The following is a 25,592-nucleotide window of genomic DNA, read 5'->3' on the forward strand; positions in this document are numbered from 1 at the left end:
ATGCATTTATCACAAATTGCTGCATTTTTACCTACATGTACTATCAAAGATTCCCATTTGTAACACCTTATTCACAGAGAAATTCATTAATATGCTAATTACCTGACTAGCAACCAGTGATGACTGACAATTTTACTTTAGCACTACATGAAGAAGACATGACAATAATTTTCTGCTGAAGTTCAAACACAGAAGACATTGTGTTGCATCAGTATATAACTCATTTAGGGAAAAGAACTCATATTTGTAGAGGACCTCTAAGAACAGTCTAGCCATCTGCACCCAGAAATATATATTGTTTAATTAGCCACTCTAAAAACAACCATGTTGGCTGAAGGGAAGGGGGAGGGAGGCTTGTCAAAATGATGTATTTGTCCCTCACCACCTTTCAATGCTCTTATGCAAGTCTAATTTTCTTCCTAGCCAGCTCACCTCTCTGGCCTCCTTTTGTTTCATGTCCCATTTCCCATTCTCTTCTAACTTCTGAACTTTTGTTAGTTCGCTTTTAAGGAGAAAGGGAAAAAAAGCTCAACTCTTTCCTATTCATTTTTTCCTGGATGGGGAGTAAGCAGAGACATGAATATGGCACCCTCATAATGATTTAACTAGGGCTTAATGAAATTTTCATCACAACCTGCTGTTCAATTTAATGGCCTTTGAAAGACAATAGAACAATGGCTAGAGGGAAGAAAAGATTTTTTGTTGCACACATTTGCAAAGCCCAACATTCAGTTGCTCCCCCTCCTCTCTCTCCCAATCTCTTCACAAAGCTGTAGATCTTTTGTTTGTACTGTATATTTTCATTTTAGTAGAGCTGAGATAATGCACAAGCTCTGTAACCATTCTCATGTCTATCTGTGGCCTTTCCTTAATGGAGTCTGTGCAGCTTGTACAACCTCATACTCAACAGAGGATTTATACATTGCCCAGAACTCCTTGTTCTTTCCTCTCTCAGATAAAAGCCTGGTCTCCTTCCCACCCATTCTCTCTGCAATCTCTTCTGTCATCCAAAGGCACAAGGTATGTTATGGCACTGACCATTACATCAACCTAAATGCAAAAGAAATGCTGTAAGAAATACTAAAAAAATACTTAGACAAAGAATTTATTTCCCAGCAGACCCTTACCGCATGTTCCAGTCAAGAAAAGCCTAATTTACAATCCTGTCATGCTTGTGTATGTGCCAGCATGTTTGTATCCATACTTTCATTCCAGTATGCAAGTCATCCTTAAATTTTCTTGTAGGTGCTGTCACTTCATGCTTTAGCACTGAGGTGGGCCCTGAGAGCCCTGCTTTGGAACATTTGGAATAGGTATTTCCATAACAGAATAGGTGAGTGTAAATGAAAATAGAGTCTCATTACTGTGCACTAGGAAACAAGCCTCAGTATGTTCACACAACTGGCTCACAGTGCCTCAAAAAGGCAGCTGTAAATCTGCATGCAGATACCTATGGAGAGCATATTGAGAACTTCATCTTCCAGTCAGGACTTTGACTCTGCCTCAAGCAGGCAAAAATTAAAAATACTAATCTTTGGTCTTAGTCTCAGCCCGCAGAGCACAAGTCCTACCACCACCAGCTGGAGAGAGGGTCTCAAAAAGACACTTGTTCTCCAGAAATGACACCTACAAGCCAAAGCTTAAACTTGCTGGCCACACATAATGCAGGGAACACCTGCATTCCCTCTGTCTGCATGGCACCTGCACTGCAGATAAACAGACCACGATGATGTATCCCACAAAAAGGCTTTCACAGATTCCCAGTTTAACTTCTTACCTTTCAAATAATGACACGCACCATAGATTAATTTCACAAAAACATTGACATTGAGGATAATATTTCTTTTAGTTCTAGAAATAGGGAGAGGGGAGTAGTGGTGTGATAGCCCCTAGGTGATTAAAATTAGCTTACTGCAGGCATACTGAAGAGGTAGCAACTGTAACAAAAAGACCACTAGACTCTCTTTGTTGGGAAAAGCTAAAAATGTTAGCTATGATGGGACCCTGCTAAAATTCACCTCTAATGTAGAAAAGAACTGTAAGATCTTTAATTCTGCTAGCAAGGAAAAGCAAACAGAGCAGAAAACGGCACGATTAGAAAGCACACGTATCCAAAGGATCTGGAGGAGAAGAAAAGAACACAGAAGGTTTTGGCCAGCTTCCCAGGCCTTACCTTCTGGCTCGTTTTTGATGAGCTCTTCCATCTTCCTTTGCTTCAGGGTGTCCACGACATCGGCCAGGCTCCCCTTGCGCCGCTCCGGGGTTCCCAGGGCTGTGCTGGACAAGGACTCTCCACTCTGGCGCCCACCTTCTTCTGCCTTCAGGGGTGAGGTAGATGAGTTGTGCGGGGCAAATGAAGACATCACTTTATTGCCATCAACTTCCTGAAAGGGGAGGAAAAACAAGATGAAACATTCCTTTCTTTTCTTGAAGAAAAGAGGGGAGGGGGGGGAAATAGACGGAAAGGAAGAAAGAACAATCCTTTGTTCTCTGAGTTCATTGCTATTTGTTCTTCTGTTGAAACCTTTAAAAAAGGCATGCAATGCTTCAAAAACACCCAGAACAAAGCCTATCCATAAAGCATAAACCAAGATTACAGGCTGGAGTGAACAAAGATCAGCTTGCAAGAGAGAAACATAAAATACAGTTTTTCCCTAATTGAGAAGAAGTGTTGTTCTCATAGGTTTCCTAATAACAATGGTATTGATTACCTGTAATTGTTTGTTCTTTTACAGCTCTCTTTCTAAAAAAACCCTTCAATTTTTACAAGGATCATTAATTTCCTGACTTTATAAAGCATTTAATGCCTTGATTGGCTAGTTGTTTTAAGAAATAAAATAGCAACTCAACATTAAATGTCCTTCATCACATGACATATTTTTACTCACAGTTCAAGCAGTTCTCCCATCTATAAAGGATGAAGCAATTGCTCTCTGTTTTCTAATTCTATTCTCTACTATCTTAAACGTTCATTTCTTGTAGAAACACTGTTTTTCACAAAGGTGGTCCTAATGACTTTCCCTGGCAGCACAATGGCAAAACTCTGTGACTTCCTGGAACATGCACACAACCCTCCTCACGTGAGAGTCCACAGAGGTCTACTCATTAATTTTAATGGAAAGCAAAACTGGTTCCAGCATCTTCAAACTTGCCTTCATTAATGTGAGAGCCTTCTCCTCCACATCTCCTCCAACATAAAGCAATGTTCTCTGCACATATTCCTTCTCCTTTTGTGTCTGTTATACCCCACCCTTTTGTACACATCTCCCAAACCCATTTTTTCCTCTGCTAATACATGCCATCTGTATCTAAAAAACTTAGGTCAATGTCTCCAAACAAAGATTGCAGTGCAGTAATGCACTGCATAAAATATAATGCTGAAAACATATATAGTTTTTATTTTGGTGTGATTTTCCAGAGGTTGTTTTTTTTTTCCCACTATCCTCTTACCTTACATTTTTGTACTCCAGCTGTTTAACGAATATTGTTTCTTAAAAAAGCCACTGGATCATCTTGTGATAGGAGTTACAGACTTGATTGAAAAAGCCTTAACAATTTTTAGATTGTTTTCATTTTTTCATTTAATTTCAGAGGACATGAAGGTGATACATATATCTATAAATATGCACACACACTGTTTTTAGTGATCTGTGTTATAATTTCCTATTTTTTGAGTAATTTTGATGTCTCTGCTCTAATAAATCACAGTATTTCAGAAAAAAATATATACTTCTATAAACAGAACATAAGTTGCTGCAAATTATTTCAATAAAATTTGAGTAAAGCTGCATGGAAAACATGCAATAAAGAAAATATATTTGTTTTCACAGGCTATTTTGTTGTGGCAAAAAGATTACCTATGGTTAAGAAAACTTTTAATGCAAACAATTTTGAGCAGCTTGAATGTGTTATACTAGTGAATAAATTCCTTAAGAGAATCGGATTTAACTGAGATTACAATCTGGGCCATCATATGCCCCAAAAACCAAACCCAGTGATGTTAATGAGAGACTTTCTACTGACGTCAATGAGCTTTTGACCAAGCCCTAAAAAATTTTCCAACTCCAATCGACAGAAATGCTCCTTTTTCTTTTTTTGCTTGCAACCCCCTCCATTTTTGTTTTGCACTTGGAAAATTCCTAGTTGCTTCTAAAAACTTCAAAAACTTAGTTGAAGCCTAATGCAATTTTTTTTACATAGAGACTTGAATAAACTGATTTTTAACACCAATCTAAACAAGCAAAACGGTTAACTTCAGCATCATCTCAGATTTTATCTAAAATTCAAAGCCATTATCACCAAGTGGCAATTTTTTTCCTACACACGAGGCTAAAAGAGGAAATATCTTGAAAGCTGCTTTCTTATTCACACTTTGAGACAGATAAGCCAAATATCATCCTTAGTTACAGTTCTTAAATCTACCTATGCCATCAGTCACATATAGGAATCGTTTGTTTGTTCATTTTACCAAGAACTAGTTCCTTGTTTTAATCCAAAGCAGGTCCCAAAGACTTTCTCTCCTGTTTCTGTGTGTCACATATTGGTCACAGACACAAAGTACTTGTAAAAGTTGTCCAAATCTCAGGTATCACTGCTGCTGTTTCCATGGACATTTGGGGTACATGCAAGTGGGGTTTTTTATGTACAAATATATTCTGGGTATAAAATCAGTTTGTTATAAGAGAAGACGCATAAGAACACAAGCATCGAATGATTATGTAAAGTAATATAAGATGGTTTTCAAAATCACAAATTGCTTGGCTTTCAAATGAAACAAGTATTTTTACAACTCTGCCTTGCCTTCTGTGAAAAAGAAATTGTGAGGGGGACAATGCAGTAGTCTGTCAATAAAGCATCAAGAACTCTGAATACTCAATTCCTAGTTCTTTCAAATGCACTGTGAAACCATGGAAAATCTCACTTTTTTTTCCTGCATTTCAGTTTCCTACCTGTAAAACTGGCACAAGTAATCTCTTATATCACAAAGGTCTTGGAATGATAAATTCATTAATAACAGAGATACCCTCCTAGTACAGTGCTGGCTAAAAGCATTTATAATACCACAGTTAGGCATCATAGCTGGATAAGAAAGGAAAGGGAAGTTTTCTACACAGATTTTTTTTTTTTAAGGTAAATTATGTACTAAAGATTACAACCAAGAAACCATCCCCCTCAAAAAGTTTCTTTAGACTACTTGGTTAGGTGTGCATGTATGCAGTGTTTGCATATCACACACATGGCTATTTATACACTTGTAGGATTTAAGACTCAATCAAAACATATATACAGTAGGGGAACAGCTGCAATCACATCTCAGTGGGCTAAATTACAGTACACCAGTGAATTATTCATTCAGAAAGATCTGTAGCAATCACACATCCATTGCGTGATTTGCAATCCAAGAGGAATCCTCTCCTTTCTGTACTGGTGGATGAGAGCATAGCCCAGCTTCTGCTGCTGCTGACACTTCCACATGTATCCTCCAGCACACCAGCTCCAGAATCTGCTTTCCCACAAGCCCAGGATCCTTTTATTCTGCCATTCGCAACAACAACAACGCAAAACGTGCGACACTTATCTTGGCTCTCACTTCGTGTCCCTCTCTTTTAGTTTGTTCTTTCTTATGCCTTTACTTGGAGATGTGAAAAAAGCTCTCAATGGGTCTGGATTTTTACTTCTAGCATATAAAAAGAAATAATACTTCCACCACATAAAACCTGCTCATGTCAATGGCTGCATAAAGCTAAAAAACTACGAGTAAAGAAAAACCTCTGATATTGCATACAGGAGTTGAACTATCCCCCTGAAAACGCTCAGAGAAATCCTTAATGGCAAGAAAGATATGTCAGCAACAGTTTAAAATTAATCCCCTGAGAAGAAGTTCCCTCCCAACAAGTCAGATTTAGCAGGTTCTTTTTTTAAAAGGACAAATCGACATGACTTTCTTCAGTTTAACTGAGAGAAAAGCAACAACACTCTAAAGTGGCATTAAGAAACATCAATATCTACTACCGATATTTAACAATTAAGTCCATCAAGCCACACTCAAGATGCATCTCTCAGCCATTGAAATAGTGAACACTTTTCCTGGAGAAGAGTCTGTCTCAGCTGCGTAGCCATTTCACCTGTTCAAGTTTGATTACATTCCAGCCTCTGGCACTGTTAATCCTGGTAGCAGTTTTATGCAGGCAGCAGCTGCTTGGTGGACGGGGCTCTGTCGTTCATTTGCATCGCGAATTGCTCTGCTAATTTGTGCTGGCCCAACATTTCCTCCAACTCTGAGCTGGGATGGTACTCACCAAACACCTGATGCTGCTGTTTCTTGATTTCCCACTCTGGAAAGGCAGACCAGGACCTGCACAGATCTTGCTGAAGTAAACACTCTAGGCCCTTCCTTTCCCTCAAGCAACAGCAACAAAAAAGGGACTGGCCCACATTCCGTGTCTTCTGCTTCTGTTCCAAGCTAGAATCCACAGGAAAACTTGCTCATTTACAAGAAAGTTGCCTCGATATTGCCAAACAGCTTTCCACCTATGAAGGAAATACCTCTTCCAAGGTTTAATGATAAAACAGGCTTCTGCCCTTTCAGGATGAGGTCAATAATCTTCCTTTGTTAATCTTGGGCAAGCTTTACTTAATCTAGCCCCCTTGTCACCTTTGTGATTGACAGGAAAAGTCATGTCACTGGACAATGGACTTGTCCTCACTGAGCAATATCTTTTTTAAAGATTACACAATGTTACCCTTGCTCTCATAAAAAGTGCAAACATTGTGCTGTTAAAAGAAACTCTTCATTCCAGCTGTATCTTTCAAATTGTCTCCCTCTGTTTCCAGGGTCCAAGGGAGGCCTATTTCAGCTCTACACAGGAACATTTAAAGGCTTAATGAAAAGAAACAGGTTGTACTCGGTGAGATTTCCAAAATATCTCTTAGTGCCCTAAATAGATCTCATCTTCTCCTTCCTCATCTAGAGAGGCACATTATTCCTGCCTGCAATTAAACTCAGACACTCTGCTTCTGTGACATTAAAATTTTGTCCCAAACCAACCAAGAATTGAAGCAGAAGAAAACTGAGAACTAAGTCAGAAACTGTTAATTACCACCATATGGTATGCATGAAGTCTGCATCTGCAGGACAAAAAAAAAAAAAAAAAAAAAAGGTATCATGAGAATCAAGCTGCTGGTTTTGCAGCCAAAAACACCTGGAATAAAATACTTGTGTCTTTAAAACAAGCACAGATATTGTCTGATTTTAAAAAGCCTGTGATCCTGAAAGCAACCGAAAAGGTTATTTTTTTCAAAGCTGGAATTTTGCCCATACTTCACTCTTTTAGAATGTGTAAAGAAGACCAAAGGCAGGGTTTTTTTCTCTGCCTTCTACATTAGACACATAGGCCTATCTATTTTATAGTCTCCATAGTGACCAGAAGCTGGTAACAGTATGACATAACAGATAATCAGAAAAGAGAATACTTCACTCTTCTGAAGACAAATGATTTGCCACCAATTTAGTACTGTTTCCTCTTTTTTAAAATTTATTTTCCCCAATAATATTTTAGGAAATAAGTATCTATGTGTAAGATTCAACAGCACAGCTACTTCAAGTGAATCTGTAGAAATACCCATTGCTCACAGAAGGCCCACCAGCAATTATGAGAAAACTCCATTTGACATTTCCAGTATTTCTGAACATTTAAAAGAAACAAAACAGACACACAATACTCACAAAAAAAAAAATCTTTAATTTTTTCTTAACCTTCCACTTGCAATCTTTGCCTTAATCAATGTAACTAACCTACCTCAGGAGCATAAGTGCCATTGCCTTTCAATGGGAATCATATTTTCAAATCACTGAAGTGATTTGGAAAACTGTCCCCTTCTACATTCTGTGTCACAGGGGCTGCAGAGCAGGTATCACCACAAACCTGCCTGGTTTATGGTGGCTCTCAACCTGGCACCTTCAGGAAGATGAAACACATATTCCCTAAGGCATCCCAGTGGGACATGTGCTTTTCATATGTTAGAACTTCCTTCCATCTATCTTGTATTTAAACAGGTTTTTTTGTCTGTAAGTCTCCTTCATGTAGTAAAGTTGCTCATCAGTGATGGAAAGGAATGATCCCAAGGGGATTTAAAAGGAAACAGTAGAGGATACAGTAAGCAAACAGGAAGGTCATAGAAGGGAAAAACAGGTGGAAGAGAATAAACACGTCATTAGGAAGTAAGAAGTGAGACATAACCCAAAGAGGGATAAAAGTGGTTAAGGGCATCACATAAAGATGTACATCCAAAGCTTATGGGTCTGCAACTAGATCCATGCAAACCAACCGGTATCCTTACACCGATTCTTTCTTTCCCTAGGACTGTGGGTTTAATGGTGACAAGGAAATCAAAGGCACTAGAGAATGAAGAAGGAAGTAAATGGATCAGAAGAATCAGCTGAAGAGGTCATTGTGGCAGAGAACTAAGAGTTTTACCTGAATTAGGTGAACTAAACACAGTGAATAGAGATGCAGTTTTTTGTTGTTTGTTTTTTTTCTTTTTCTTTTTTACCCTGACCATGCTACTACCATCAAGAGAAATACATTCAAGTCAAATATTGATTTGGCTTTACTGACACAACGTATTTGGAACCCCATGATCCACATCTTGGAGGTACTATCAATTATAATCCTGATGTCATGTTCCTCTTCTAATATGTTAAATTTTCACTTTGTAATGGAACTTTATTTATTTTTAGCCCTCATTACTAACTCTTGTCCTTCAGTTTGTATTTATTTGACATCAAGTGCTCTATCTAATTAATGACCTATTCTTGATGAAGCACAAGATACACTGACAGAGGTTTCAGTGGGAAGACTAACTGGTATTTCCAGTGTTTGATATCCATGAACCTGGCTGAAAATGGTTCAAAGCTCAAAAAGACAACCATCTGCCATAGGAACTCTGCTACATCAGACACTTTCCCTTCTCTTACCTTTTTCCTCCATATGTAAACCGAGATATTACCAAATATTTCCTGCAGCTTGAGGCATTTTATGTAATTGATATAAAAAGCCTAGAGATTATTGGCCAAAAGCCTCACAGCGGTTGTGTTTTCGTTTTTATTGATGCAATAAATACTCAGCCCTTATATTACTCTTACATTACTCCGTGGGGCACTACAGCCCAATCACCTGAAACCGGAAATTGGGAATTCTCTCATATATCCAGTGCCACCCCACAATATCTGACAGGAACACTGAAATGTACCTTGTTTTTTTTCCAAGTACCACTATACTCAGACTGCTGCCACAACTGCGTGAGCAGGAGAAAATTTCAAACATTTACAAGGTTTAGAGATGAGTTGCAAAAGCTGTTGGGTCACATTCACACAAAAAGAATAACTTATAATCCGTTTTGCACTGATTTCTAACTTTATCCTCTGAGATTTAGAGAGCATAGGAACAGATTTTTCAAGGATTTAAGTATCTACTGATAGAAGGAGGTCCCTAGTGGGATTTTTGAAAATGCACAATAATATACATATTCATTTAATTCTCACTGACTTCATTACAAGTGTCTGAAAATAAAGAAGTGGAACCAGCACAGTGTGACTGGGTGACTCTCTGTGCCTCTTCTCCAGACCATTATCAGACTATCTCTAGCACAGAGCACAATCTGATAACCCACGATTTAAAACAAATATTTCTCCTACAGCTGTTCTGCATTCCAGCCCATCCCCAAATGTACAGCACAAGTTTAGTATTTCTTACTGCTTATCCCATCATTTCTACTTGATTTATTAAAAATCAAAGAATTACATGTAAACTGTGGATCTGTTAACAGAAAAAATATATGAGAAAATGTGAGTGAAATTCTAGAACTTTTTCATATTGAACGCCAAGTATTTTTTTTAAAATTATTTTCTTCTGTGGTCTATATTTTGGTTTTATTTTTAGCTCACCTCTTTGTCCCATTGCTTGCATTTCTAAGTGTTCCAAATATATAAAAGTAATTTGCAAATCCGTAGATATTAAATGCAGTAAAATTGTAACAACTACTTTGCAACGGGTAAATGTGGTCAGTGACATGATTCCTGACACCCATACTCAGACCAGATCTCTCCTACTGCTTCTTTCTCCAGCCAAACTCATTTTAAGAAAATAAGGCAATATAGGATTACATCTATTTGCTCTCAAAACACTTAACAAACAAAACTGGCATTCTGAGAACTCCTAATATGTTAGCTATAACCTGCAAAAACAAAGAACATGTTGTACTATAAGAGCCTTGTTATCTTTGTGCTAGCAATCTTCATGCTTAAAAATAATAAATAAAGCTCTGCAAAAGCACTTTTAAGACTTTTATGAGCTCTTCCCTGAGGGACTAAAGATCGCCCGTAAGACCTTGCTAAACAAAAAATAAGACTGCTTATCAAAACAGCTTGGTAGAGGCTTCAGCATACGTTAAATCCTTCTAATAGTTTGGAAATCATGCAGTATAAAACGATTATCTTTGTAAAAATACAAGCTTACTAACCAGATACAACAACTCTGGCTTGTGAGTGTAATAAAACCTATGTTGAGTGTCAAAGCCAGTTTGATCACCAGCTTTGTTACTATGAAACAAACCCATTGTCTGTGCTAATTCCTTGAAAGAAGGGGAGAGGACTATCTGAACAGAACTCAGGATAAAAGGAATGCCATAGGCCAGCAGTGGCTCCTGGACTGTTCCCAGCTTTCACACTTCAGTTCACTGCTGTTTTCAGATGGAAAGGGATGTCAGATTACTTCATCTGTTCTCTGGTAGCCTACAAAAACGGGTACCAGGCTGATTATTTCACTTCATTCCCTTGGCTTGGTGGCTGAGAGGAAAGTAAAGAAAAGCCACATTTGAAATAGTTAAAGCTGCCTCCTTTGTGTTGAAGCTCACATGGAGAATATCTTATCTGGAAAGAATCCTCCAAAAACTGGGGAGCAAAAGAAAATTGAGAACCCTGCACACAAAAAGGCCTGTGCTCATTTTCATACTAAGGCAGGGTGATTCTGCAAATACCAAAAGCAGGTTTGTAACAGAAGGGCACACCTGGTGTGCCCACACTTCTGGTGGGGTCCCAGATGTTTTAATTTGACTAGCAGAATGTCTCAGAAAGACACTGAGGCTTCTCATGCCCCCCATGAATATTCTACAGATTTTCACTGCTCTGAAACACTGCCTCACCTTCACTTCTGTTCAAACCACAACTCTTATACAGCTGCTTCTTCCAGTGCACTGGACTGTTCTTCATCCCTGTTAAAGCTTGTACCATCCATGTCTTTTTGGAACAGTTGGCATATACTTTTCATGTATACTGAAATGTTCACTGACCATATTTAGGCTTTACTCTCCCCATCTTCCCTCACAGATCAGCTCCTACAGCCCTTTAAATAAGGTGTTTCTTGCATCTGGAAACCCTCCCAGGTTTGTTTCTTTCTCCAACATGGCCAGAACTGAACACATTACTTCCCATACAATCTTAGCAGAGTTATGAGAAGGACATTACCTTGTTATTGCCTTTTTTGTTGTCTTGCTACAAGACAAGCTCATATCCAATTTGCTTTAACACACCTAAGCATTTTTCAGCATTACTGTTTCCCAAGTGACTTTCCCTCATTGATGATCTAGATTTTTGTTGTATTTTGGATTACTTGCTCCAGCTGTATCAATTTGTAACCTTAATGCATTATTTTTTTTCTTTTTTTTTTTTTTCATTCAAATGAGATGCTTGAAAGACTGCATGAAGGAAGCCCAGCTCAATGCATGCACACTTCTAGAATGAAATCCATGCAACCTGAAATAACCAATCACTTGGGAATCATTTGTTCTTTATACTTTTAAAATTCCCAGCCCACTTGTGTATTAAAAGGAATTTTACACACATCCTACATAAAGGAGGATGATGAAGTTGGTCAGGGCAGTAGAGCACATCCCCTATGAGGACAGGCTGAGAGAGTTGGGGCTGTTTAGGCTGAAGAAGAGGTGGTTTTGTGGAGACCTCAAAGCACCTTCAGTATCTGAAGGAGCTCTTCATCAGGAACTGTGACAGGACAAGGACTAATGGCTTCAAACTGACAGAAGGGAAATTTAGGTTAAATGAGCAGAAGAAATTCTTTACTGTAAGGGTGGTGAGGCCCTGGCACAGGTTGTCCGAAGAGGCTGTGGATGCCCCAGCCCTGGAAGTGTTTGGGCCAAGCTGGATGGGGCTTGGAGTAACCTGGTCTACTGAAAGGTGTCCCTGCCCATGGCAGGGACTTAGAATATGGTCTTTAAAGCCCATTCCAACCCAAGACATGCTAAGATTCTGTGAAAGGAAGGTATTTGGCTAAATCCACTACACTTCTTAAATAATCATGTTCTGCTTTATACATATTGTGTATTTTTCATGAACCTTCTCAATTCACATCTATTTATCTACCTTTAGCTTGCATTTTTTCTTTTGCTTTTCAAAAGATTATAACGAGACTTACAAGCGGATAACCATCAAAATAGTCTTTGCCTCCACAGAGATTTGCATCAAGCTATTTCTTTCTTCTGAAAGCAATCTTCTGGAAGTTTTCATTTTCAAGAAGGGCCAGAAAACATAACTTTATTAAAATGGAATAGCTACTTAAGAAATGGCCTCACTGTCTCCATTGGAGTTTACTACAGCATAAGGACAGGAATTTTAAAGAAGTTATTATTTTGGTTCAGAATGTTAGTCTTACATATTTTTGCAATGATTACCATCCAGCCCAAGGGACTCATAGATCTTTTACCTAAGTTCTCTATTCTGCTACATGCTTTTCACACACTTCCATTACTTTGTCAATTACTAACTCTCTTACATTTCTTAAGAAATGTTACAGAACTTTCCCAAGCAGTAGATGGTTTAATCCTCTTTAACAGTTATTAACAGACTTGTTTTCCCTCCAAAATTTGTTTCACCTATTCTGCTCTTTTATAACTTCATTTTCTTCCTATCTACAACCATTACGCAATTTAAGTGAAACAGAATTTGGAATTCTGGTGTAAACCAAAGCAGTTTTCTCACCTTTGAAGGAAAGATTGCACAGGATATAAAAAGAAAAGCAATATATATATTCTGTGCTTATGAACTGAGAATAAATCCTTTTACAGAAAGAGAGCTCCACAGACTATGTTACAGAGTAGGAATAAAACTGATTTGGATCTTGCATACTTCAAAGGACAGTATTTGATCAAAAATTCCAAATATATCAGGATAATTATTAAAAATTAATATGACAGAAGTCAATCAATGTAACACTGATACATAAACATAATATGGGTTAGAGCTATTCAGAATTTTTTTAATTAATCCCCACAAAATACCTTTGTGGTATTGTATATAGGACAAGTTAGGAAATGGCATGAGCTGACTTGCCAGGTTCCAAAACAGAGAAAAGGCAGAGCACATTCAGTATCCAAGGGTGATCAAGAACCAATTCCCTGTTCACTCTTCTGGGTCTTACTACACCTCTAAAGGAAACATTATGGTCTACTCCAGGGAGCAGCATGGTGTCATTTTACCATTTAATTCCCATTCTAAAGCTCACCCAAGCAGAGCTTAAACAAGATTTAAAATGTACATAGACCTCACCAGTTTAGACTGTGGCTGAGTGATGCAAAATACCCTAATAAATTCTAATTTATGACAAAATTCACAGTTGTTCTCACTCTGCACATGAGTTATTGTCTTTCTTCTGTTTCTGTAAACTGCAGTCAGCAGCATGCATTGCCTACTATGAAGAGACCTTTGTGATAAGACGATATCAAGGGATGTTGTGACATTCCTGATTAAGAATTACACAGTAAGCAAACTGTACAGAAATGCTAATTTCCTTCCCTTTTCTCATCACTTACCTAAATTATTCTGAGTAATACAAATGATCTTTATTAGCTTTAAAGCCGTTCATTCTCATTCTCTTATACCATTTCATTAAAGAAATCAAATTCCTGTAGATGACTAAGTGCACAATGTATTTTCCTTAACAATTAATTTTGTGCACTGATGTACGTCATGTTCACAAACAAACTAAAAAAAACCCCAAGGAACACCAATTCTTCTATAGTCACAGCCAACTACCCACCATGAGCAGAGAATGAATAACTTTTTCTGGAAATAGCCTTTCTTCTCCAAATTCCTCTTTGAATCACTGATTTCTGAGTATTCCCTGTAGTTTTCAGTCATCATGAAGTGATGCTGAAAAACCCACAGAATTGCCCAACCCAAATAAGAAAGGCACAATTTTCTCCACTTTAACTGGAAAGAATGTAAGGCTGCTTTATGGTGAGGAAGCATTGCTTGACTAACAGAGCATGGTTTCACAAAATCTCTTTCTTCTCTTAAATCTAATAAAATTGGGTCTCACAATGTGATCCAACCAGGTATCACTGTGCCTACCAGCACTAAGCTGATGTACAGAAGGTTTCTAACAAAACGTTCTCCGCAATGCACTCATTATACTCAGCAACATCAAACAGGGAAAAATAATTAAAAAGCTCCTATTGAGTATTTAGAGACCTTGAGCACAGACAGGGAGTGAACATAACGGGTATTTGGGTTTGAGTCACACTTTATATATATATATATATATATATATATATATGTATATATATATATATGTTACAGTACACATATTTAAGCATACTCTAAAGAGTTACATAAAAATTCTTGATTTCAGTTTTTTTAATCTTCAGATGTGCATGTATGGGGGGATGGCTTATATGAAAAACAAATTGCCTGGATAGATTCAATTACATGAAGTAAAAGTGAAAATCTCATGCATGTGACATTATAGAGGGGAACTATGCTGAGAGTTTATCTGTATGTGACAAGGAGGTAAAAGTAAAACTGGTCCCTCTGAAAGGTACCCAATCCTCCTTATAGCACCTCTGACAGAACTGGAGGCTGCACTCACACATTTATATAAAATATATATAATTTTCTTCTCAACATACTTTGATTTATTTGATTTGTTATTCACACATTACAGAGCATCTCACAATTTCAGGTTTGGGGAAACTTTCAAAAATGGAGGGTCAAAAGATGTTACAATGACACTATGTCACAACTTCAGATGTAAACTGGGTCCAACCAGTTCAAACAGGTTTGTGCTAGTCAGAACTGGTGTGATGAGGCTGGATCTGGTTTGAACAGTTCAGAACTGGTTTGAACCCGGCCCCATGCTCATCCAGAATGGTGGTATATAAATCACAATCATCCAAATCAGCCAAAACATCCACTTCAGAGGAGAAAGCCTGGGTTTAAGAAGGCCCATGGAATCAAACAGTAGTACCTAAATTATATTGCCAGTGAATGAATGGAGAACTTCTGAGGACTGCCTAAAATACTCAAATCTTTTTGTAAACTGTTTTCCATTAAGATCTTGATTATCAACATGCTTTTCCAGATTTCAGCACATTTGTTTTCTACAGGAGGTGGCCAGAACACTGAACAACTCAGCAAGAGTTTCAGAAGATCCCCATGAGCAAACTGCATTTAACTCCACAAGTTATTTTCAGTGAACAATGGGTTCAACATTTTCAGAAGACTAAAATGTTCTAGAAATTTCTGTTCCTGAATACATTTGATTTCAAGCCCTTGTTGTTTATTAATTTTCATGTCAGCTATTATTCACTTCAATACAAAGTAAAACTTTCTTCCTTGGATGTAACAGAATAATTTAAGAACTCAGATTATGCACAGTGATAAACAAAATACAATCAGAATTAGCTGTTAAAATGCCTCAAATTTTAGTAGCTAATCTTAGATTTTACTTCAGGGCTTAAGTACTACAGAAAAGAAACACAATATCCAGTGAAGACACTAAGGAAAATGAACTGGAAAACAGACAGCAACGAACACCTTTGGAAATTGCTGGTCATTCCTCTGACTGCAAGGCTGAATTAATTTGAGATTGACACAGATTAGTAGAAGTTTAGATGAAAATATCTGTGTTCTTCTTCTGTAACAGGAGAATGCCCAACTACACATGGGGATAAACAGAACAGTGACTTTTAAAATGTCACCTATACTCAATATATTGTTTTCCATGTATTTTTTGAGTCATGTCTATGTGCTTGCTTTAATAACTATTTTTTAAACTTCTCTCAGCACTGAAAATTCAATATAGCTACAAAAGAAGGAACTGGACTCTGCTTTGCAGACATATTATCAACAAAACAGTTAAGTACCATTTGCAAAGTGTTTATTACTAGGGATGATGTGAATCAAAAAAAGACACAGCATATTTTCAAACCCTGGGTTAAGTTATAGCATTATAGCCAATTAATAGAAATATCATATTTTTATGCAACTAAATTTGACCTCAAAGGCCACAGCAAGACAGAAAACATAGGACCCTTTAATGTCATTTTTACTTTATAGTCATTTATTTGACTATAACCACACTTTAAAGCATTAAGGTCAGCTAGTCATGAAGCACGACCTACACTTCTGACTAGCATGCACTACATTTGACTTGAGAGTAAATAAGGGACTGACACTCCATTAACCTTCACAAGTACAATTATTTATCAAAACAGTTCAAAAGACTACCCGACAGAGAACTGATAAATCAGAAAGCAAAAAAGGAAACTGTAACAGTACAAACTGATCTTTTGCTGGTGATGAAGAGCTATTTCCTACTGCAATTCCTGTGGCAAGACCTCCAGTCAGCTTTAACATAGGCATCTATTTTAAAGAACTGCACCTTAATTCATGTTGGCTTTGACAAAATCTGAGAGCTTTCATTTTTTAAAAAAATAAATTATTTCCATCATCTTTCTCAGAAATAATACATGTTAATATCCCGTATTTACAGGAGTCTCCAAAGACTTCCCTCAGAAATGCATGCAGAAAATCCAGAAGAGTTCTGAAGAGGTTGGCTCTACCTACTCTTTTGCACTTTTAGTTACAGTCCAAGGATGACACCTGTTCCCAATATTCCTATTTGGTGAGGTGACCATCATTTTCCCACCACCATGTGAACTTTATTTCTTTTACTACAAGACATGTGGTGGTTGTTAATTCCACAAAATTTCTATAACGTCTTTATGTTGTGACATTCTACCCAAATTCTGCACTGGAGCATGGGGTTGAGTTGCTCATCAGCAACTGTCATCTACCATCAATTGCTTTGACTTTTTGTCTGCAGAAGCATTTTGCCCTTCCAAAGATGAGGAAGTCTGTTCAAAATCCTATACCAGAAAGGGTCAGGAAGAAGAGTGAAAAGGAAACAGCTCTACCACATGAAGATTTTATCATGATCAACTGGAAATTTTGTCCATCATTGCCATCTTGTACTGCTTGCACAGTGGTTTTCCTTTGGCAGTATCACACCCCTCTATTGCACTATACCCTAGACTGACCTCCAGCCTCTCTCAGATGCACAGGTGTCACCCTGATTTTTCAGCCTTCTGATTGTTTTTCATTTCTACTGGAACTTTCTCACACTTGTGACAAAAACAAAGACTTGATATTTTGTAAACAATACATTCCTTCCAGAGGAAAGGACAAATTGATGGACTGCTGGTTTGACCAATGGGGTCTGAGGGTGTCAACCTCATTCTCACAATCGCTGGTCAAAGTCCAAACTCTATTTAAACCCTGAATCCAAAAATAAAGTCCTTCTTTTTCTCACTCTCAAACTAACAGGTGAGCATCCTTCTTTCTGTGCCCTCTTGCAATACACAGGTGGGAGAAATCATCAGGTATTCGCCACTGGAGCTCCAGTTATTACAGCAGAGCTCCAAAAAAAGCAGTGGTGTGCAGCAAGTTAAACATCTTCCTTGTCTTTGCTCTCTGTTTCAGATTACTTCACTACTTTGTAAAAATGCACCAAGTTCATGAACATAAAGATCTCACCCACCTGGCTCATACTGTCTTTCTGGTGGTCACAAGGCAAGAACCCCAAAATGTAAAAAATCAAGAGACAAGGGAGAAAAAAATCATTTTAAGGGGAAGAGACTTTTATCAAGTAGCCCAAAACACAGTAAAAGGAACAGAAAGTGCTGACTGACATCAAGGTCAATTCCTACTAAATGTCATCTAATAAAGCGGAAAGATTGACTTGATAACGCCTTTTTAACAGAGGATTTATTACATTCGTAACATACAGAAAAGCATAATCCTCATTATACTAGTTGCCTTATTTCAGGCTTGTACAAACTGTTTACTCCTTAAAGATAATAAAAGGAAATGGATCATGATTTTAAATCTTTTGCCCTCTTTACCTTACACATATTAAAATAATCATGTTTAGGGGACTGAGTACTTTTTAAACCTGACTCATAAAATTGTTATCCTGAGGTCTACTGTTTATTTTTTCCCATTGACTTCCAGATCTAATGCCTTAAATTTCAAAGACATCCCCTCTGCCAGCTCCTTGTCTTGGAAACTCAACATTTCTTTTTTGCTCCTCCCGCTAAGAAAAGATTCTGTAGTCAGACTTTACTGACAATTCTTTGGATATGCAGGAGGCACTATAATCCATTTTGCTATTTGACAGCTCTGCACTCAGAGCTCAGTAAAGCTAAGCAGCCCCAAAACTTGTCCTCTGCCAGGCACCTAAGCAAAAGAGAGTAGCACACAAAGCCTTCCTTCCACCAGAAAATGCATGAGAGAGGATTTAACTGCAAGTTAATTGAACAAATCTACACAGCACCATTTATAAAATGGTGTCTGAGCCACCCAGAGTCTGTTTTCATTTGGGATTAGAGCTTTTCAGGAGCATCTCAGATGCACCTGCTGCAGATATCACTGTCATTAATGGAAAAGCATCTGTTTTTAAGCAGGAGACATAGCTGTTAAAATGTAAATAATTCTGCTATAAGCAGAAGAGAGAAGCAACAAAACAGTATTACAGTTTTAGAAAAACATGGTAGAAACAAGAGGCCCATACCTTGAAAGGAAAGTTTGAGACAAGGGAATGTGGTATCACTCTTCAAATACAAAAACATTTACTGTAGAAAAGAACATATTTCCTTTTGCTGCAGTGGACAGGACAAGAATCAATGAGAGAAAACTGATGCAGGAAAGACTATGCAGGAGTTATTTTCTAAAGGCAGAGACAGCAATACCCTGGGCCAGACAGACTGGGAGGTTCTAAGTCGCCTGTCTTGAGTAACTTCAAGAAGTCAGACTATTATCTGAAAGAAATTACATTGGTACAGCTGATCCCTGGATTGAAGCTGGGACTGGGTGACCTCTCCCAATCCCTCTCAGCCCTTCAGTTCCATGAAGTGCAAGGCTGACAAATGGTAAGAAATAGATGTGCTCATTCAGTAGGGGCTCTATAGATCTGCAAGGGACTTACTCACTAAGCTGGATCAGGGTTTTTTAGTTGTGTTTTGCTCTGGATTTTTTTTTTTTTTTTTTTTTTTTTCAGATAAATCAATAGGCTTGGGCCATTTTCCAAAGATGTGATTTGGTAAGTTTCAAGCCAAACCTCTCAAGCTTTACTCATGAGATAAGTGCTAAACAATGAGCCAGATTCATCAAAGCTTTATAGACTTACTTAAAAGAAAAAGAAACTGATTCAGCCAACTCATTTCAAGCCAAATCAGGCAGTTGAAAATCTATTCCTGAGATTTGGAAAATCTGTCTTTTTTAAAAATATTTTAAAAATATGTTTTGAGAGTCCCTCTTTTGCAAAAGCCTCAGGCAACTCTGTCAAGAAATTGTTTTTTTGGGATTTTTCAGTCTGATTAGGAGTGGTGCATTCCTCATGTCTAAAGAAGATAACTGAAATACATGTGTTTGTATAGATACACCTAAATATTTTTACATACATACTTAAATATACAAGCAACATAAGGATTCAAGAACATTCTATCAAGAGTTTGGTGATTAAAGCAGTGGGTTTACTTTTCAAAAAGGCTAAAAATGAATTTTGCTTCTTCACTACAAGAAAAAAAATAGTAGTGCTGGACACCAATATACTCTACTAATGCACAAAGGTAAAAACAGTTCCCTTCTCTCAGGTATGTATATGAGCCTTAGTACATAAAACCTACCATACTTCTCAGTAATGATCCTTAGAGCATTTCCTAGAAGAAGGTTCATTCCCATTCTTCAGTGCTTGGTATCTCTACCACAAAGGATAACAACTGAGCTAAACAAGACAGTTTTTGTGTACACCACACAAAAAGTCTTCCTGGGAGCACTGAAGTATTTCAAACAAGGCATCAAGTATTACCAGGAGAGGAGAAGACACAGGACTGGTGTTATCTAACCAGGATGGGTCACAGTGTTGACTGGGAATGGAGGAAAGGACATCCTGCCTACCAGCCAGCATCCCATACATGGCTTCTGAGCTGGAGAAAATCTGGACTGAAAATGCCGTGCTGGTAATGTAGGAATTTCTATGCAGAAACCCAGAAAAGGCTTCTATCTTCTTCCTCCTATATATACTGTTAATTCCCAAGTAAACTCAGTTTTAGAGGCTGAAAGTTGATGTAACTACAGTGATGGGCACAGGCCAAGACCATTAGATGGCTGCCCCTCTAGCCCAGCATCAAGCATTTACTGTAAACATTTCTGTCAAAGCGATGAGAAAATGTTCAAAACCTCGCCATGCTTTCTTTTTCTGTGTCTGTTCTTTGCAAGGAAACTACTTCTTCCGAGAACACGGAAAAAGCATGGGACTTTGAACTGGAAACCCTGAAAGATCAGTGAGCCTACCTGCTAATGAGCAACTTGCTATTGAAATGAGCTCGTTAGCTTTCATTTTTTGCTGGCTGCTGATCGATTCATGAGCCACTTACGTGGCCTCTGTAAGCTGTACATAAATTATCAAACACATTGATTTCTCCAAATAATAAATCAGGAAGTCAGTCCTTTCCGTATCTCAAGTATAAATGCTTAGCTCAATGGCCTTCAAAATTCAACCAAAGAAAACAATGATAACATCCGTGTTCACAGATACATTGCATCTGAAATGGCAAATATTCTGCTGCAAAAATAAGCTGTGCTGGCATCCCAGGGAAGTGAATAAAAAAAACTTGCCTCTGAAAATGTTACATACAAAACGCACAGAATTTTGCATGAATCTTTGTGTAGGTGGCAGCTCAAGAAATTCACAGTAAGGAACAATTGTCTCCAGCAGGGAAAAATCCAAGATAGATCATCTTCAAGTCTTTTTCCATCTCATATAATTAAATTTCTGCAGCCATCTTCATGTGACTGAAGTAGTCAAAATCCTATGGCATTCCAGAGTCAGTGCTGAGGTTTGGATGTGAAAGCATTTTCTCTTGTCAACTGGCAACCCCAACAGCATAGGAAGAGAACCTGTTAAACACTCATTAGTCAGCACAGGAAGAGGTAGGGAAAGCCTCCTTAACCCAAACATGCATCCATAACATCTCCATTTTCAGCACATATGGATACCACCTCCAAGGCCAATCTGGCCAACCTGTCTTCACCTGGCCTCCCAACCTTTTTTTAAGTATATCAAAGATTAATACTTCGGACATGTATGCTTCCAAATTTCCAAGCACTTCATAACACTGATTTGAAATAATTTGCCTAAGGTCATGTGGGCCTTGATCCAAAGCCTATTAAAGACAAAGCAGTCTTTATAGTGACTTCAAAGAGCTTTGGATTGGACCCACGGTGAAGCACTGCATAGTAAATAGAAAAATCAAGAAGAGAAAACCTGGTCTAAAGAAGAAATGGAATCCTCTCCTTAACTGACTCAGTTTACTGAAAAAGACGGGAAGGTGGGATTTAATTTTCCTGTTCTGTATCATACTGCCAGCCCAATGAAATGGTTGTTTCCCTTTTCCCACTCAACTGGATTTCTCGGAGCATCATTCAGTTCTAAAATACAGCCCAGCACAAGAGCTCGACCACACTGCAGAGGTATTTTCATCACCTTGACCCTCAATAACAGCAGCCCCAGAGCAGCTCCCTGGAGCGCCCCTGGAGAGAGCTGTGGCATTCCATGCCAGCCGAGGATGGTGCCAGCAGTGCTGGATGCAGTGCTCGCTCCAAAAGAGCGGCAAGCTTAGGACTAAATGCAATAACAATAAGGAGTTAAAATGTGCAGACCAGAGAACATCGCTTAATCCCAGTTTACTGAAAGGACATGTCATTTTTAGAAAGTTGTCCAAACAACTGTCTTAATATTCTACACCAAAGTGGCTATTAATCAAACAACAAAGGCCCAATTAACACATAGCTGTTGTCACCTTGATGTTAAAAGCCTCTCCCTTCCCCCCTTCTTTCTTTCTTTTTGTCTTTAATGTTACAACCTAACCCAAAAATGCCTCAGGGCCCTACAGAAAAAAAAAAAAAAAAAAAAAAAAAAACACCAAGATAGAGAGAGGGAGACAGCGAGGAAGGGAAGAGGATGCAGAGAAAAAGTGGGGAGGGGAGAAAAAGAGAGAGAGAGAGAGAAAGAGAGTCTTAAACACCATCTCTCCTCTAGGCAGCAATTTCCACAGATGAAGAGGTCACCACTGTTTAACAGTGTGCTGCCACGTTAATTTAGTATGACAAGATAAAGCAGTAATCTCTGCTTGAAGAGGCTGTAAACCGCCTGCTATCCAGGGACATGCTCGAGTCGATTTGCACTGTATATCACTTTATACAATTGCCGTGACAAAGCCCCCTGAGTTCCCTCATGTAAATCTCTCTCTCTTCCTCTCAACTTCCCTGCCAGTCAGGCAGCAGCGGATCTGTGGTAAGCTGTGCAAACTTCATGTTTTACGCATGCCAATGCACCCCAAAGCTCCCCGCCTCCCCCCCCCACCCTCCCCAAGAAAAGATGTTTAGGACTTTGATAATCCATTGATCCCACTTCCATATCGGCTTGTATTTTTCAATCTGTCGTGTTAAGTTGTCAGAGAGGGCGATTAAACCGATGTTTCATGTTCCGAGATTTGCGTTCCTGGGAATGATAGTTTTCAAAGCCTTTCTTGCTAGGTTCTGCTTAAAGATTATCCCTAAGAAAGCTGATGTGAATATTATTACTGGCATAAACCTGGTAATAAAACCATAAAGTGTTTTAGGTAAAGACATTTTAGAGATATTCAGGGTTATAAACATAAGAGTTTAAAGCTGGATAGAATTTGGAGTGCTTAAAAAAAAAAAAAAAAAAAAAAAAAAAAGAAAAAAAAAGAAAAAAAAAAGCGCCCTGTCAGGCTGTGGAGTTTTCTCAGCATGAAGGAAAACAACATATGTAAAAAGGAAAAGGGAACTCGCGTGTCTATGTAAAGTAAATATAATTACAGAACCACAGAAGAGGGCAGAGCAGAACACGACCTGTGCAGTTAGAGAGGAACAAGAAGGAGACAGAGCATGTGTAGCAGTGGTCATGAGAGTGCCTCAAATAAAAGGCAGTGACAGCTATTCCCAGCAAACAGCCAAGGAAGCTGCCTGTGTCTCCAGCAGCCTGCACAGCTGAAAACACTGGCTTCTTGTTGGGGAAATAGGGGGAATTTTTTGCAATATGTTGCAACTCTCAGATGCCATACTGCATCTCTAGAACATGCAAGTTTTAAATTATGTCTCCTCCTATTTCACATTTAATTTGTGTCGTTTTCCTATGGCCTGCAGGCACGATACAAGTCACAGCACACAATATACCAAACATGGTGCCAAAATGTGAAGCTGTGCACATGTACATATACCCATTTTCTGGATTAAACACAGAGGAGGACATAAGTAGAATTAAAACATGCGCAGCAGACAGGTTTCTACAGAGTAAGGCTGGAATTTAACTACAGTTTCTTAACCAATACATTGCTAGGTCTATCTACTGTGTCTGTGCATAGCACCTGGACTTGCAAAAATGACCAAGCAAGGTGAAATCAAATCTTTGACAGGTCACATACATTCTCTGTAATCGATTAAACTGAACAATAAAATCTGATGTTCATTGCACTGATACTAAGACAGACAAATGCATTTGAATTTGAATTTCCAATAACATTTGATAATTCCCTGAATTATAAAGTGGAAACACACCAGAATTAATGCCAATTTTCAATACTAAGAGAATCTTCCCAAAATAGCCTTTTTAAGGTGTTCCGTGTTTCTTTATCCTCCAATACATGTTGCTAACTAACACATTATTTATTATTTGAACTTAACACTACTTAATAGATAGACAACAAAAGGTTTTCTTTTAGGCAATATCCAATTCTTAAAACTCCACTAAACACCATCAGTACTGGTTAAAAAAGAACTCTGATAGAATATTTACTAACAACACCCCCCAACCCCTCCTCCAAAAAAGGATGGAGTAGAACACAGTTACTTCTACAGAAAAATGAGAGAATATTTGCATTATTTCTTTAGCATCACATACTGTGAATAGGATTACTCTCACCTAATTTTAGCCCCAAATCAGACACCTAGTCTAAACTAGTTATCAAAGCTCCCTCTATAGTCAATAGACAAGCACTTTCAGAGGGTAATTAATCTTTCTTGTCCTGGGTGCTTATTTTAAGATTGGAAATGTTGTTCTAGGCGGGTGGTTATCTTTTTACACAAATTCTGAACATGGCCCAAACACACAACTTTTATGTGCCTGAACTTTGATGAACTGAACCCCAATCTCACTGCATGGCATTCAATAATCTCCAGGAGTATGGAAACTCTGAGAGATCATGGACCATCATGGATGAAGGGCAAGCATCATTTCCATTGTACTACCACAGCCATAGATACAGAATTGAATAGCCCATGATAAATCAACAACCTGAAAGCTGGAAATAACATCCAATTTCACCCAGTAAACCAAAAACTTGCCGTCTTTGTTAACACTTACCAAATTACTAGTCCAACAACTCTGTGATATTTTACAGAACCATATAAAGATATAGATCCTAAATATAAAAGTAAGTATTTCAATCAAATTAGTTTATTCACAAGGAAAGCTCAGGAATTCACTGTGGCCCTGTGTCAATATATTACCCAATACTCATGTTGACAGCTACAAAACTGAAGCTATGGTCACTGCCCAAAAGCTAAGTTTACACTGGCCACAAGCAAACAGGAAAAGTACATCATCTGCCACAGATATATTCTTTGCAGGACTGAATCATACTATTTTTGCAGCTCTGCTTGTAGATATATGAAAGTCTGAAAACTGTTTTTCAGTGGAGTTTCTCAAATTGGTTTAAAGAGAGTTTAAACAAGTCTCACAGATGTAACTATTGTGACTGATCAATCTGCTCTCCCCCACACGCAGCTACTGTCTCTGTCAAGACAATATGAATTTAACAATAAAAAGAAAGAGTATACCATGGACTCACATTCTATTATTAGTCAGATGAAGGCCAAAAACTCGAGGGAGTTGAGTGGTTTCAACTCTGAGATGCAGAATGTTTTCTATTCCCAACAGAGCTAAGCACTGTATAGCAAACTTTTACTTATGCACAACAAATTATTAAATGCTCTGGCCAGGCAATTACCACTCAATCAAGGCTTTTTTGGTTGAAGTTATCTAACCACAGATTTAAAAACTATAGGGATCAACAGCTGAGCTTAACACCCTAAGCTCCAGCTGTTACCTATGAAGAAAAATAGGCACTTCTAGGGTGTGAGTTCTCTGACCTACTTA

The 25,592-nt window shown here is 38.2% G+C and overlaps 1 protein-coding gene across 1 annotated transcript in view; it reads right to left on the reverse strand.

The window, feature by feature from the left end:
- The window catches only part of SOX5 (SRY-box transcription factor 5), a 289,723-nt gene that overhangs the window by 217,492 nt on the left and 46,639 nt on the right, over positions 1-25,592 (reverse strand). Inside the window, exon 3 of the mRNA XM_083859043.1 lies at positions 2,174-2,384. Within this exon, the coding sequence (XP_083715169.1) occupies positions 2,174-2,384 (211 nt within the window). The remainder of the gene's footprint in view (positions 1-2,173; positions 2,385-25,592) is intronic.

Source organism: Zosterops lateralis (assembly GCF_965231275.1).
Source record: "Zosterops lateralis genome assembly, chromosome: 4".
Classification (NCBI taxonomy): domain Eukaryota; kingdom Metazoa; phylum Chordata; class Aves; order Passeriformes; family Zosteropidae; genus Zosterops; species Zosterops lateralis.